The sequence below is a fragment of the Oncorhynchus mykiss genome, chromosome 4, assembly GCF_013265735.2.
Source record: "Oncorhynchus mykiss isolate Arlee chromosome 4, USDA_OmykA_1.1, whole genome shotgun sequence".
Taxonomy (NCBI): domain Eukaryota; kingdom Metazoa; phylum Chordata; class Actinopteri; order Salmoniformes; family Salmonidae; genus Oncorhynchus; species Oncorhynchus mykiss.
The window spans coordinates 7,670,184-7,685,288 of record NC_048568.1 but is presented as its reverse complement, the minus strand read 5'-3'; the positions used below and the strand labels follow the sequence as shown (position 1 = coordinate 7,685,288).

At 43.0% G+C, this 15,105-nt stretch overlaps 1 protein-coding gene across 1 annotated transcript; it reads right to left on the bottom strand.

Annotated features, from left to right (window-relative positions):
- Positions 1-2,442: 2,442 nt before the first annotated feature.
- LOC110522010 lies at positions 2,443-13,562 on the bottom strand. Its single transcript, XM_036975536.1, has 21 exons — positions 13,414-13,562; positions 13,259-13,311; positions 13,092-13,172; positions 12,868-12,992; positions 12,132-12,275; positions 11,720-11,818; positions 11,446-11,607; positions 11,204-11,303; positions 10,791-11,011; positions 10,022-10,178; positions 9,607-9,830; positions 9,190-9,310; positions 8,693-8,889; positions 8,479-8,593; positions 8,097-8,266; positions 7,921-8,018; positions 7,631-7,761; positions 7,152-7,341; positions 2,836-2,977; positions 2,647-2,743; positions 2,443-2,573 (listed from the first exon to the last, which is right to left on the bottom strand). Exons 1-21 carry the CDS (start codon positions 13,434-13,436, stop codon positions 2,500-2,502), a joined length of 2,724 nt encoding a protein of 907 aa, XP_036831431.1. The 5' UTR covers positions 13,437-13,562; the 3' UTR covers positions 2,443-2,499.
- Between the last annotated feature and the right edge of the window lie 1,543 nt (positions 13,563-15,105).

Below are 15,105 nucleotides of genomic sequence, written 5' to 3'. Positions count from 1 at the left end.
CTGCTACTCTCTGTTCATCATATATGCATAGTCACTTTAACCATTTCTACATGTACATACTACCTCAATCAGCCTGACTAACTGGTGTCCGTATGTAGCTTCGCTACTTTTAAAGCCTCGCTACTGTATAGAGCCTGTCTTTTCACTGTTGTTTTATTTCTTTACTTATCCATTGTTCACCTAACACCTTTTTTTGCACTATTGGTTAGAGCCTGTAAGTAAGCATTTCAATGTAATACCTGTTGTATTCGGCGCACGTGACAAATGAACTTTGATTTGATTTGAAACCTGACTCCGTTACACCAGCTCTGTCAGGAGGAATTGTGGGAAGCTTGTGGAAGGCTACCTGAAACATTTGACCCAAGTTAAACAATGCAAAGGCAATTCTACCAAATACTAATTTAGTGAATGTAAACTTCTGACCCACTGGGAATGTGATGAAAGAAATAAAAGCTGAAAGAAATAATTCTCTCTACTATTATTCTGACATTTCACATTCTTAAAATAAAGTGGTGATCCTAACTGACCTAAGACATGTAATTTTTACTAGGATTAAATGTCAGGAATTGTGAAAAACTGAGTTTAAATGTTCTTGGCTAAGGTGGTTGCAAACTTCCGACTTCAACTATAAGAGGTGAAATGTGTTCAATTGAAAGCAACAAAAATGAGTTACATAGTGAATGTACTCAGTTAATTGCAACATGTCTTGATATGATGTGGTCTTTGTCAGAGTGTCTCAATAAAGTCTGTGTTTTATTAATGTTTTTGGAGCCCTACCTTTACAGTACCACATTAAAATTGCCTGTGAATCAACATACGGCTGATGACTTATGTTTTTGCTGTTTTATTCCCAGTAATCAAATGTTGGAGCAAACTATATGAAATTTAAAAAAAATCTTAATATCAACATGTGTAATGTGTGAAATGATGCTTGGGGGGTCAAGTAGTGTATCCACATAAAATAGGGCTCGGGAGAGACGAAGGTTGAAAGTCATGCGTCTTCCGATACACAACCCAACCAGCCGCACTGCTTCTTAACACAGCACCACCAATGTGTCGGAGGAAACACCGTGCACCTGGCAACCTTGGTTAGCACGCACTGCGTCCGGCCCGCCACAGGAGTCACAGCTGGCGCTGCAGTACAGCGCTCTTAACCACTGCGCCACCCAGGAGGCCTAGTTTCCAGTTTGTCACTTACACAAGTACAGTGAAATGTCTTTCTTGCTTGCTCTTTCCCAACAATGCAGTAATATATCAGTAGAACTATACAACATTTATAAAAAAGTCATATTTATACAGTGACTTGATTACACAGGTGGATTGTATTTATCATCATTAGTCATTTAGGTCAACATTGGATCATTCAGAGATCCTCACTGAACTTCTGGAGAGAGTTTGCTGCACTGAAAGTAAAGGGGCTGAATAATTTTGCACGCCCAATTTTTCAGTTTTTGATTTGTTAAAAAAGTTTGAAATATCCAATAAATGTCGTTCCACTTCATGATTGTGTCCCACTTGTTGTTGATTCTTCACAAAAAATACAGTTTTATATCTTTATGTTTGAAGCCTGAAATGTGGCAAAAGTTCAAGGGGGCCGAATACTTTCGCAAGGCACTGTACATAGAATGGTATGAATATTAGTTCAGAACGTTACATTTTATGGTCCATACCAGATCGGCTCCATAGTTATTTATCCGACACAAGCATGTTACTTCAGCTGCATTACAAGGCAAGCTTACAATTGTGCAGTCAATGCTTTAGCCAGCTAGATTTAAATTCACTGTTTCACAAGACAACAGCCTGGTTTGCTGGTTCTCATGAGTCCCTAAAAGACAAGTTACAAATTCACTCTTAAAACTAGCTAGTCAGGTAGCTTGGTAAATACCAATTTTCGTAATTTAACTTAGACAAATATAGCCGCACATACGTTTGTACCTTCTGTAGTTCGGACTTTGAGATTGTGAAGAATGCATGGGTGTCCGAGCTGTGCACTAGTAGTTTTAAAAAGACAGCTCGGTACATTCAGCTGGTCAACACTTCTTCCAAAAACAAGTAGTGATGAAATCAAGCTCTTCCCATTTGAGCCATGAGAGATTGACATGCATATCATTAAAGAAGATGGCCATATTTGGATGGAAACCAAGCTAGTGAGAAGTATCAAGGAAAGTTGTAATTTCAGTTGAAAATTACCAGCCCTGCTGGCCTCACTTTGGCAAAACACCATCTGCAATAACATTGAGTCAGTTCATCCTACTGGACATTGGAAAGCATTTGTTTCGACACCCATTGTTTGTCCTAGACAGGAAATTGGTGTGCAACACTTATCTCCCTCCGGTGGATGGTTCAGAGTTCCATGCTTACAAAAGGGTTGATTGATACACGTCAGATGACAAGCCTACTACATGCGCCTTGGTATTAAATGCAAATCAGATACAATTAAGGTAGTCCAACGGTTAGGATTGTTTTATATAGAACACTTTATTTGACATGTTAGAGACATTACACCCAAAGAATGTATCCAGAAGAAACATATAAATGACGCTCCTCAAAGAGGTCTTTGACATGTCGTTGACCTGTTGAGAGGGAGAGAAGCTATTAGTTCAGTTATGGTCTGCCAGGGTCTGAAAAGCATAACACAAGACCTACCTCTTTTCGGGTTGTCCTGATTCACACATTGTCCACTACAGGGGCCGCCAGAGGGACTACTGGCATCACAGATGCCCACATCACAATGGACAAAGACCTAGGAATCAAAGATTTGATGGTTTCAGAAAAAAAAGATTTAAAAAAAAGGGATGATTGCCACTCACAAAATTAACCAATAAAGATTGTTACCTGGCCACTCGGCTCACCCGCATCATCGACGAAGGAAAACATATAGACCTCAAAGCGTTTGACGTGAGGGGGGAAGTGGACCCTGGCGTCAGCTACCACCGGGTGGAAGACCACACGGTATGGATCCTCGGGGTTCTCACAGCTGCCAGTGTAGAGAGAGGGACTAAGTTAGGAACAAGAAAACGCTGCAAACCCCAACCTCCTTGTGTACAAAGTCCTGTGAGGATCAGATCAATTTACAGCAGAAGTGGGTTCTTTCTCCCCCTCCAGTATGAACTAAAGGTATGTCTTTGTTAACAGGCTTTTCCCACCAAAAATCACCATATCTTTAAAAAACATATTTCATATACAATATAAAGGCTCGAGACTTCCTACCTGTAGAGTGAGCACCTTTCTAGTAAAAATTGCAAAATAAAAACCAATATGACATTCATTTTCTATAGCTAATCTCTGACCAGTCTTATGTTAGAAATATTGTTTCAGTATTCACTTTTGAACGTGTTAGAGAAACTCCACTAGAAAATGTGCATAGTAAGTAGCCATGCCAGGAGGGACATCAGAGAGTGGGTCAGACTGACGGAACCGTCCCCGGCGGCCAGAGTGCAAAAAAGGACTGGTAACAGAAATTAACATTAGACCAGAAAACCGTGAGGCGCAAGCTACACGTTTGAAACTTTCCTAAACTCACAAGTACCTAGAAAAGCAACCTTAAGTGGGACCATTCTGCTACTATATCCAAACCATCCTACTCTCATCACCCACTGAGGAATCAGCGACAGGATTGATTAGCCCATCTTCCAGAACGAGTGAAAGGAAAATCCATCCTGTAGTTCTGTTCAAGACTAGCCATTGGAGCCACGGCCAGAGAGAAGACCCAACCACCTACCTTTCCACGGCACCATCCCACATAAATGCTTTTACTCCAAGCCGACGCTGGTTCGTGTGTTAAAAAATGTATCAACGATAAGTGTCCCTTATGGAACCGGGGGGGGGGGTAGAGACATCTTGTAACAAGCCATCATATTGTGTCAGTCCGCTAGGGACCTGTGTGTTTAGCCTGTGTTTAGTTAGCTAGTAATTCAATTTGTATAGTACTGAATCATAAGGTTGGGGTTTTGCAGCTGCAAGGAGGATACGATGTCATGGATAATAAGTTGACTTTATCAATGGAATAGATTTCTACCGTCGAGTTTAAGTAGGGAGACGGTAACTTTTTAAAACCGCTTCCTCGGCACCCCAAATCCTAACATGATTCATTTAGAGTCGGCTAACAATTAAACAGTCCTCAGATAATTCAAGGTCACGTCACAAGTGGTTTGTTGGTTTTAATTTCTGATCTTTTGGCCCATCAGACCTGGATGAATCTGATTTGGGACATTATTTATTTTAAAGAACAGAAATTGGGCTGCCTATTTGAAAAACAATGCACATTTAGCATTTCTCACCAACATTACCTTGTCTACTGCAATGGCTTTTATAGCTTGTTAAATGACGGATGTCAAACATGTATATTCAATTACATTGACATGAGGTGAGATGTCCCTCTAAATGGTTCTTAAAATTCTAAATGATCAGACTACAGGCGACCTGAATATTGATCAATTGACTGATTTAACCAAAGTTGCCGAATAGACAGTCGGTATCAACAAGGCAATCATATTTTTCAAAATAAGTAACTCATTTTAATTAAGAATTTCATGCAATGCGCCAAAGCAATTCTTCCGCTGTCGGAAAGTGGTCTCAAAATAAATTCTACACCCATGGCATCGGATTCACACGTAGCTCTACTATACAAAGTAACCTACGCATTGACAGTTTAGGCCTACTTTACATTTGCATCTTTGGGAGGTTAATCATTTACTGTTTAACTGCCAGATATTAGCAAAAAGGGAATTGTGAAATCTGAGGACGTTACATTGAGACAAACGCTCACACCAGTACAAAGCCACTTGAGCCGACAGACGATGGTCAGGATTTTGCACAACGATAGTTGCAGCTGAAATGACAAATCTGAACTGCCCATTTCATGCACAGCCATGTGAATGCGGTGTCTTCTATGATACAGGCTGAATGTTTTGTGTTTTTTTAAACTGCTGTGACATTTCTGATTTAATAAACAGCTGCAAAGTTACTCCCGTGTCCACATGGCCAAATTTAGGTTTTTGTGACCACTTCATTAAAAAGGTAAAATTGCGTGGTTTGATAGCATTTTGCAAACCCGATCCCCCAAATGAATGGTTTTGACCAATAAAGTTGCTTCACTACACTGCTTGGTGTAACATGTCTCCAGATACTGAAAAGGCACCCGCAAAATAAAGTGTCATTTGCAGCATGCATAATCATAAGTCCATTACAATGTAGGAAAAATAAGTCATCTTTCAATAGTTACCCAATTTAAATTCTTGAGATAAAAATTAGGCCAGCGGTGTCCATCTGTGGCAAAGTGCTCACCCAAATCAAAAATGTAGTAACATTTTTTGAAATATGAACATTAGCTAGCAAGCTGCTACACTTGACCGTGGTATTTGTTCATGTTTAGCAACTCCCAATTAGCGCATTCCTCTAGGACAGGAAATTCCATTGAAAGCGGCGTCCTGTCAACTGATCCTATTCCGTTTCAAACATCCATGCTGCACAGGCGTGTGAACCATCCTTTATGTTTAGTGCAATAACTGTTCAACACAAGAGGTCACTTGTGCCTGAATTCAACCCAAAACCAACAAGTATTCAGTCAGTGTTAAGAGCAGTTGTATGAAACCAATCGGAAAGGCAAGCTAAGCTTGCCAGCCGCTCTTGACTTCCATTCGACTGACCATCAGTTCGGCTGAACACTGAACTGTAGCAAACCAAAAGGATAACATTGAGTAAAAAGGTGTAGGTAACGCCAACAACCTTTTCACACGCGAGTTCCAAATATCTTCAACAGTCGCCCCAGCAGTGGGAGTTGATTTTATGCGCGTGACGTCACAATGCACTCCCTGCTCCAAAATGTGCACAGTTAACCCGCGCTGACCTCAAACCAAGGCACACTACCTGCTAATTTTCTATAGGCCGTTTCAACTTCTCATTTTCACAAAAGTAGCCCATTTCACTGTTGCAGACCATTTCTATTTGAGAATTTAATGAGCCGGACAAACTTTCCTTCAAAAGAAACTCCAAGCACTTCCCCAGATCAGGTATACAGGCCTTGCACATTTATTGCCTTCCTTACAAATAACTGTGGACATGCGTGCATTCCTTTCAAAGTGCCTTATTTTCTGCGTAACGTGTTGTCGTTTCTACTGTAGCGTACCGTAAGTATTATGTACTTTCTATTCATGCTTTCTGATTCTTGCCTAGATTGTAATGACACATGTGTAAAACACTTTTGAAGGTGGTACTGCATATGAGCTAATGCTAGCGCCATACAATGCAGTCGGTTATCACGTAAGCGTCTGTCAGACTCGACTGACGTATGGTGATCTCAACTGGAGTACCCCCATTGTCTTGAATGCACTGAAGTCGTTAGTTGATTTGAACACGGCAGAGTGTAAACTATGGTACCTCAGGGTTGCCAGATCAGACCCCCCTTTCCAGGGGTATTTAGCTTAAAACTGTTGATAAATCCCCCATCTTAGTAATATTTCCTGCATCATCCTCTCCACAATACCTTAGCTCAAGCCATTTTTTAGGGGGGGGGGGGGGGGTTATATCTTGCAACTCTGTGTAGCTGTCGAGCTACGGTTGTATTTGGGGAGGTGACAATTGGCTTTTTGATTGGTTAACTGTAAACTACTTGTCATGTGTACGCCGTAACAAGTACAAAGATTTGTCACATGCTGAAGTGGCCAAACTAAGTTAAGATCTCAGGCAACGGGCGCAGTGAACGGCATGCCATATTTTCTAAACTAGATTTACATGGTTCCCTTGTACCGCATCACATTGAAAAACAAGTCAACCTGTTATTTAGACTAGATGATAACGTTAACATTTAAGGTGGAATAAAGTTGTGAAGACCTTTATTTCTCATCAGTACAAAACATTGTTTAGATGCTTTTCAGACAACGCGGTTTAGAGTTGTTTGTTGCAGCATGCGTTCTGTTCCAATGGTACGCTGCAGGGACCACAAAAATGTGATCGTACGCACCAGAATTGGGTGGCGATCTGGTGACAGACCGCACACGGCTTTTTAAGCATTGTGACCACTCAGGACCTATGGATGGGGGCATAGCCACGGTAGCCAAAGTAAATGGCCTGCCAAGCATGATAGGTTGCTAATTACTCAGGAACCACACCTGTGGAATAACACTTGTTTAGGCCCAAAAACAACATGTTACCCATTAATGATGAGATTCCACCGGGGTCGAGAGTCGCGGTCCTCGTTCAGGGTGGCCCAGCAGTGGTCAAGCACCAGCGCTACCTTGGGGTCAGAGGACGTGGTCAGCTCCACCTCAAAGTGCAGAGGCTGTCTCAGGTACCTCACCACTGGATAGTCCTCCTCCTGGTGGAACGTGTTATACGAGGCGTCTGGAACACAGAACAAGACAACCGGGGATCGTGTTCAGTGGGCACCATCTGAACATGTCCATTAAGAAATGCTCGTTTATCATATCCTGTTGTGCCCCGATGAACACAAGTCATTTATAGCCAACACTACCACCCCAAATCAGCTCCTCACCGTTACTCCATAGCCACACCTGTAGATCTCAGAACGCAAGGCTTACATTTTGTGGGAAGCGTTTTGTAAAAGGAGACCTTCCAAGATTCTTTTAGAGGCTAGGGGTCAAGTTGAAATTCTGAATTTGTGCACGCTTACCCTGAGCGAGTCTCATTCTGACCATTAGTCGACCCGTCCCAGTCTCGACAAAAGGCTCGTGGTCACGCGGCCTGGTCAGGAAGGCCAATGTGCGAGTGGTGTTGGCCACGTAGTAGCAGGAAACCTTTAACCTAAAAAGAGGGATGTAGGCAACTTCAAGCAGTGGAGTGGACACACTGGTAGTAGAGGCACATTTTCCCTGTATACAAAGCATTGAGCAATTGGCGAAGGAAAAAAAAAAAACACCCAATAAAAGCCAATGCCACAATTGGGATGCGTAATACACTTACTGATATTCCTCCTCTGAAGACACCGTGGCATTCAGCTTCACCTCAAGTTCATCTGGCAAGGAGATTTCGTTCTCATACAGCATGACATTGTTGATAAACTGTAGTAGAGGGGAATTGCTTATTACAGCCTGCAGAAGCAAACAGTCCGTATCACCTCAGGGTAATCGTCATTTTACCTTCCTGGTGGTGCCACAGGAGTTCACAGTGAAGTGGAAGTAGGCGAAGCGATCGTCGCTGTAGGTGGGACCACAGGCGGGGTCGCTCAGGGTCAGCTGACCGGGGTTCAGACCGGGAGCAGACTCCACCTTCACCGCCAGCGCAGTCATCGTTCCGTTAGAGAAACACTCTTGGAGGTGGGGGAGCAAAAGACAGGTAGCCATCAGACCTGGGTTCTGTATTTGTGACACTTAATTGAGCTTGAACCAATGGAATAGCACCAAAAGTGCAAACCATGCCCATCTGTGGCACTACTATTAGACTCACAGTATTTGCAAGGAACCCAGGTTTGGTAACCATGTCAAACGACTATTTATCGGAAGCAATTGTTTGAGAACCAACCAGTCAGCGTTTTGAGGAAGCTGCAAGCCAGGGAAAAGTATTTGATGGTCATGTTGTTGTAAGGATTCAACAGAGCCACATCCAGTCTGCTCCTGACAGAGGACGAGTGAACCGACTGGGAACCAATGGGAGAGTTCATTAGTCCAATATCGTACGCAAGTATACAGGGTAGCTGCAGCAATTTAGGTTAACATGTTTTGGGAGAGCGTCGTACCTCAAACACTGCGTCCGGCGAAGAGAAGGGCAACGTGATGGTGAAGTCTGCGTCGCCCTCTGTTAAATACTGTTGAGCAAGCTCATGGTTAAGCAGCCGCTTGCCAACCAAGACCACGAAAAAGGGATCTTGGTTCCTGTAGTCCACAGTGATGTGGAAGTTCTCCTGATCACAGTTGCCAGTGACTGAGGGTGGCACTACAAGGACAAACAGGGTTGTGTTCATTAAGCACAAAAAACAGGAAGGTACTACTTGAACTTGTCCAAGAAGAAGCCCTTGTTTTGCAACGGTGGGCCTGAATAAACACGATCCTGGCAAATCAGGAACAGGACAACGGGGTCCAAATACTCTAAAGCTTAACATTTTCTTTGTAGAGAGACCGCATAGGAAAAACCTACAGTATGGCTAGTTGGGCTTCCGCTGACAATTTCCTTTCAGGGCAATCATTAACGAGAGGAAACCATTCAACAGTAGTTTGGCGTAGTCCAGAGACATACCAATGTCCAGCAGTACAGCGTCCACAACGGCAGAGTGAGAGAAAGGAGCGTACTCTGGAAAGACGACCAGGCCGTAGATCAGCTGAAGAGTGAAGGTTGTGACACCTTGTTCCGCCCTTCTCTGTAGTGAAGTTAAAAGCATTGGTCAATTGATACAACAATAATGCTAACAGAACCTTACTCAACATCAAGTGACAAGTACATATGGGGACTATTAAAACAAACTATATACTTAAAGTAATGTTGCCCTCATTCCTCTAAATCAAGCACTATTGGCAACTGCCAAAATAATGGAAACACTTGAGTAAATGAGGGATACAAAGTACATTTGTGCCATTATTTCTATTTTGTTGGTGGCCCACTTCTTAGGGCATGTACAAATCACTGCGTGTGGCTTTGCATTTAACAGAAACACACCTCCTTGACGACCACCGGGTCTGAGAAGGGCACCTCCATCCTGAAGGTCTTCAAGGTGTTGTCCGGGGATCTCTGCTCCTGAACATTGAAGCCTCTGGCGTTGCACTCTGCAACAGTTAGCACCATGGTGGGAAAGGTGATGTTCAGCAGCTCCACATCAAGGTTGAAGGTCCCCAACTCAAGCACAAACACTGCCTGCTCAGGAACTGTGTCTAAGGGCGTGTCTGTTCATTGGCAAACAAAGGAAAACATTTTGAAATGCGGTACAATGGAAGTTGAAAATGGACATTTGTTATTGGATAAGTCCGGGTATTGCCTCCCCGTTTCAGTACATTTTCTTCTGTTTCGTCGTGCCTAATGAACAACCCAGGCATCCCAAATTACCATAGGCACTGTTTAACTAAACCAGACTCACAGTTGCGAACTTGTGGAGGCCTGGCCATCGGAGGTGTTGTGATAGGGAAGAGGACTTTGTAGCTGGTGTCCTCGTGTGCGACCTCCTCGATCCACAGCAACTCAAGCATGGGCTCAATGGTGTAAGTGACAAAGTACTGGTCATCCTGAATATGGCTCTGTAAGGGAGACGAGTGATGCAGTCAGGCTGTAATACACAATTGGAGTGCAAAAACAGGTCAATGTTCCTTATAAGCCAGAAAGTTAAATACAATCATTCTACCGCTTGTCTTTTAGCCGCTCGTAATTTAAGACAAAATATCCAAAGTATTGTTTACCAGACTTTAGAGAGCTGGTCAACTTGCATTTCTGGCGGTGTGCATTTTCAAAGCAACTGACACGCAAAGTAAACACTTGCACAATATGTAAACAGCAGCCGAGTGTTGCTTGCATTCAGTTGACAGTGGCAAAGCTACCGGCTCCCTAAAAAGTCCGGTAAACAATACTTTAGTGTGGATATTTGGTCTCAAATGTCAAGCGGCTAAAGGACAAACTGCAAAGACAAGCGGTAGAGTATGTTTAAGTGTCATTTTATGCAGCATTCACACAATTTGCAATCCATTGTATATTAGCCTGATTAAGCAGACAATTGCTCAATAAGAAACATTTTACACAAAACAGTTCTAGGAGTTTACCCATGAGAGATGGCAAAGGGTTACTGCAAAGCACTGAAGGCTCTACAAATAAGATTTAGAAATTAAACAGGAACATTTTACTCATCCAACGCTGACCTTGAAATAGCCGCCAACAGCCCCCACCGGAATTTCAACAATAATATGAGCCTCCGTGACTAAAACCGAGTAGTTTCTGGCAGCCATTTCCTCAGTGTCCAGCCTCTTAGCGTCAATTCCCATGTACACCTCCAACATAGTGAAGGCATCAGAGGAGAAAAGTGGGTCTATGTGCTTGGGCATGTACCAGGTGATCACTTCTGGAGTAAAGACCACTGCCTCTGCAGTGACACAAGAAGCCAAGTGCACATCATAACAGAACATTTTGCAACTGAAAACAAATGTGCCATTATTTGTAAACAGTTCACCCCAAAACATTTTCCCAACTGAACACTACATAACACAAATGAAAGTCTTGTCTGGAGCCAATTAAGAACTGGGTTTAAAGGATCTTAAATGATTTCACACTCAACCTGGTGTTGGACAAACAGCCGTGGCATCTACTCGAGTAACCAGCCACTTCTGCTCAAAGAAGGTTGAGGTTGAGAGCACCCGCATCGGAACCCCAGCTACCTGTCCAGGGGGCAACCACACCAGGGCCGTGTTCAGTAGGGCAAACCGTATTAACAATATGTTGCAGAGTTCAGGTAGGGCCACGCTTTCCAATTGTTTGCTCTACTGAACATGACCCAGTTCATGGAGGAAGTCAGCTTACATTCTGGAGGTATGTTTCCTCTGCATTATGGGGGCTTCTTAACACCAGCCGTGTGGGAGTGTTGGCTATCGCATAGCCCTTTCTTTGGACCTCATCCACATTCATGACCTTCTTGCTAGGACTAAAGACGACTGCTGTCATTTTGTATCCTGAAGCAACAGCCTGTCTCAGGAAATGGAAACATGAATTAAACAAAATTGTCAACAAATGCACATTTTGTTTAGCGCCATCCTGTCATGTTGTAGTGAAATTACAGAAACTGAAATATGGCTACCTCAGCTCCTCTCCGGAAGTTGGCGCTCCTTGCTTTCGGGCCCCCAGTGGGCTGTTCGGGGACGGTTTGGATGTCTGGAAGAGTCCTTCTGACAGACACCTAGAGAAGAAAAGCCATTATTCCCTATGCATTTTCTCCCTCCCAGACAATAGGAAATCAACGGCCAGTTCTCAATCTGTCCACTCGCCTCCTTAAATGCATTGAGAATAGGCCAAGATTCCTCACCTCTAAAGTTGTCCTATGTGCATTTTGAAGAGGCGAGTGGAATTGAGAGAGAGAGTCAAGACCTCTACGTTGTGTCGCAGAAGAAATGAAACACTGGACAGTTGTAGCTCTAGACAGATCATTTATACAGGCAGTATGACAAGCTTGACTGTAAACATGTCCATTAGGGCATGCTCTGCTCACTTGCCTCCATGTAGTTGCGGTCGCACAGAATCTCTCGGGAGGTCCAGGGGGTGTAGCTACAGGTTTTGCCCACTCTATACACAGGGTCTTCGGTCATGTGGTTTCCTGGCAGCCTGAACTGCATGACCAAGCTGAACATCTTATCATCCTAAAATGAAGGGGGAAGGGAAAAAAAGCCTTTCATTATATAGCAAAAAAACAAATAAATTCAGGTGACATTCATGCAAGTTATAGACTGTGGCAAAATTGGCTATATGAATGCAGCTGTCACTGTATTGAAGCCACACTACAGAAAGTTGGCTGGCCCTCTGAAAGCCCTCCATAAACTTCTGCTGTACCTTCCGTCATCGTTAACTTAGAGGTAAGAGATACCAGACCCAGGGGTGGCCACAGAGTTCAGTAAAACTGCTTCAATGTTTCTGGCACCGTACTTCTAATAACCTCCATGCTCTAAAATTGTATGAATTACCACCTCTACGGCAACTCGGGCTTATTGAGGACATTTTTACTGAAGAATGTGTTTGTTTTCAATGATTTAATTTTTCCATCTAGTTATGCAAATATTGACTTGCATCTTTGTGTATACAGGGCTCATCTGTAAAAGAGCCTGGTCTCACCATGACTCCAGGTCAAAGGTTAAATAAAATGACATTGCTACATTATGGGTTGCAAATGCAGTGACACTGAAAGGCAAACTGTCCATTTGAAGTTCAAGTACCCACTACAGTGCTTACGGTTACCATGTTTTGGGAAAAGCAGTTTTGAAGAGAAGCAAAAAACATGGCATTCCCCATGGGGTCAAATTTAAAGCTGAATCCACACTGAGTAGCAAGGCCAGGCGTCAGGTTAATGATTTGTGTGTCATCTGGAAGGGATGGAGATGGTGTGAACACAATAGTTGACAAGCAATATCAAGCCATGAATTATGACAGGAGAGAAAGAGAATCATAAGAGGCAAACTCACTGAAGACAGCATCAACCTCTTCAAAGAGAGGAGCGACACTCAAACGAATAACGTTACCAAGGCATTCAGCGTGGAGGTCATCTGGAATTGGAAAGCTTAGTTAAAATTCAAAAAATATATATTGTCAAATGCTTAGTGCTTGAATTTGAAAGGTGCAAAATGCATACTTATAGAAGGTGTCTGTTGTATGCCCACAGCTGCCATCAAGAGGCAAAACAACCTGTAAGGCATTTGACAAATTATTATGATTGATTAAAAGGAGGAAGAACACAACTCAAATGTTTGCGTCGCATAAGATTGTTCTAGGCCTGCTACTACTTACCCTGAGCTAAGGAAAAGAACCATTGTAGAACAGAATTGTTTCGATAAAATACACAGCTACAGAATCTAATATTTGACCCAAGGTGTGCAGCCTACAGCCCAGGGGTATGCAACTTTTACCCTCTGACAAAGGCTTCCCACACTCAGTCACCTGAACCCCAAAGGGCTGCACATTTTATTTTTATTCCCCTAGCCCTACAAAGCTGATTCAAATAATCAATCAGCTTTGTTAATCTGAATCAGCTGTGTAGTGTTAGGACAAAAATCAAAATGAACACCAAGTTTGGGAAACGCTGCCCTGCCCCTTCTGCCCTACGAGCCTGCTGGTTTTCTGTTCAAACTGATAATGAATTGCACCCACCTGGTGTCCCAGGTCTAGATCAGTCCCCTATTAAAGGAGAACAATGAAGAAATGCAGAGGAACTGGCTTTGAGACCCAGAGGTGAGTTTGAGGGCTATAGCTGTTCCTGCTCCTCAAATTTCACTGTTTGCCACTGGTGTAATTGAATGAGGGGTTATGTGTATAGCTGGGTGAACCGGTGTGTTAGAGTTGCGTCAATTCGAATCTGGTATCAGGATAAGTATGACACTGAGTCACCGATTGTATACTATGTATTTTTTATTAGCTAAGCAATAAGTGGTAAATGCGATTTTCGTATGTACGGGCTCTCTGTCCCACCTCGCAGGGCAAAACAGAGAACTGACTTGTTCTTGACAAAGATATTATAAATATACTCTGACAGAAATAGTTCCTGCTTCCGAGCCGGCCTGTCAGAGTAGAAACTGGGCGTGGTTTACACTCACCCAGCCTATCGTTGATTGTTGGCGCAGAGGCTGGTCCCAGCCCCTTATGCACTTCAGTTGATAGATGTAACTATTGCTGTGAAGAATATCTATGTGCTCATGCTCGATACCGTTATCTCGCACCTGGCTCCTGTTATCTAACAAAATACCATTTGTTCTCGCAACACTACGTTCTGAATGTGCCTCCCCCCAACTCATTGCACAGTTCCTGTCTTCATGTTATTCTGTATTTTTCCATCATGAGAATGGCCCATGGCCCTGAAACTGTTAACAATGTCTCAAGTCAGCTATGTTGCATAACACATACATCCACACAGGCCAACAGCAGATAATATTCAATCACATATGGTAACGGGCTATAGTGCATAACACAGAATCCTCATACTTAATTGAATGAGGGGTTCTGTGTATAGCTGGGTGAACCGGTGTGAAAGGGCTAGCTAGTTTGGGGGTTGCGCATGGATAGCGTAGTTGTTCCCTTTACTCTGCAAGGGCCGCTGCTTTTGTGGAGCGATGGGTAACTGTTGTCTATGTGTGCAAAGTAAAACTGTTACACGGGCACCATTTTATTTGTCATCGATCGCTATGCCAGAATTTGTATTTTTCATTACGCAGACATAAGCAAAGTTGACACCATCGAGGTGCGGATGTTTACTTTCTACACTAGTTTATTTCCTCCAATTTCGTCCGACGAACAGATTGTAGTGGTAAAATAAAATGGGATAGATTTTTAATGGAATCCTAAGCATCACTCCAGTCAAAACGATGTCTGCGAACGTTCGGTTCCATTAATTTGCTATGCTTAGTCAACGTTCTTATTAAGCCGTTTTTCAGCCTTGGGTGAATTTTAACTCCTTCTATTGTCCAGCCTGTAGCTAGCCAGAACGAA

What these genes read in the sequence shown, in the direction of transcription:
- LOC110522010 (XM_036975536.1), bottom strand. Translation starts at nt 13,436, where the DNA reads ATGGTTCTTTTCCTTAGCTCAGG. An exon ending in GCGACCGCAACTACATGGAG is followed by an intron (nt 11,819 to 12,131) that starts GCAAGTGAGCAG and finishes TTTCTTCTCTAG; the next exon opens with GTGTCTGTCAGAAGGACTCT. An exon ending in CGCCGGACGCAGTGTTTGAG is followed by an intron (nt 8,594 to 8,692) that starts GTACGACGCTCT and finishes ATTGGTTCCCAG; the next exon opens with TCGGTTCACTCGTCCTCTGT.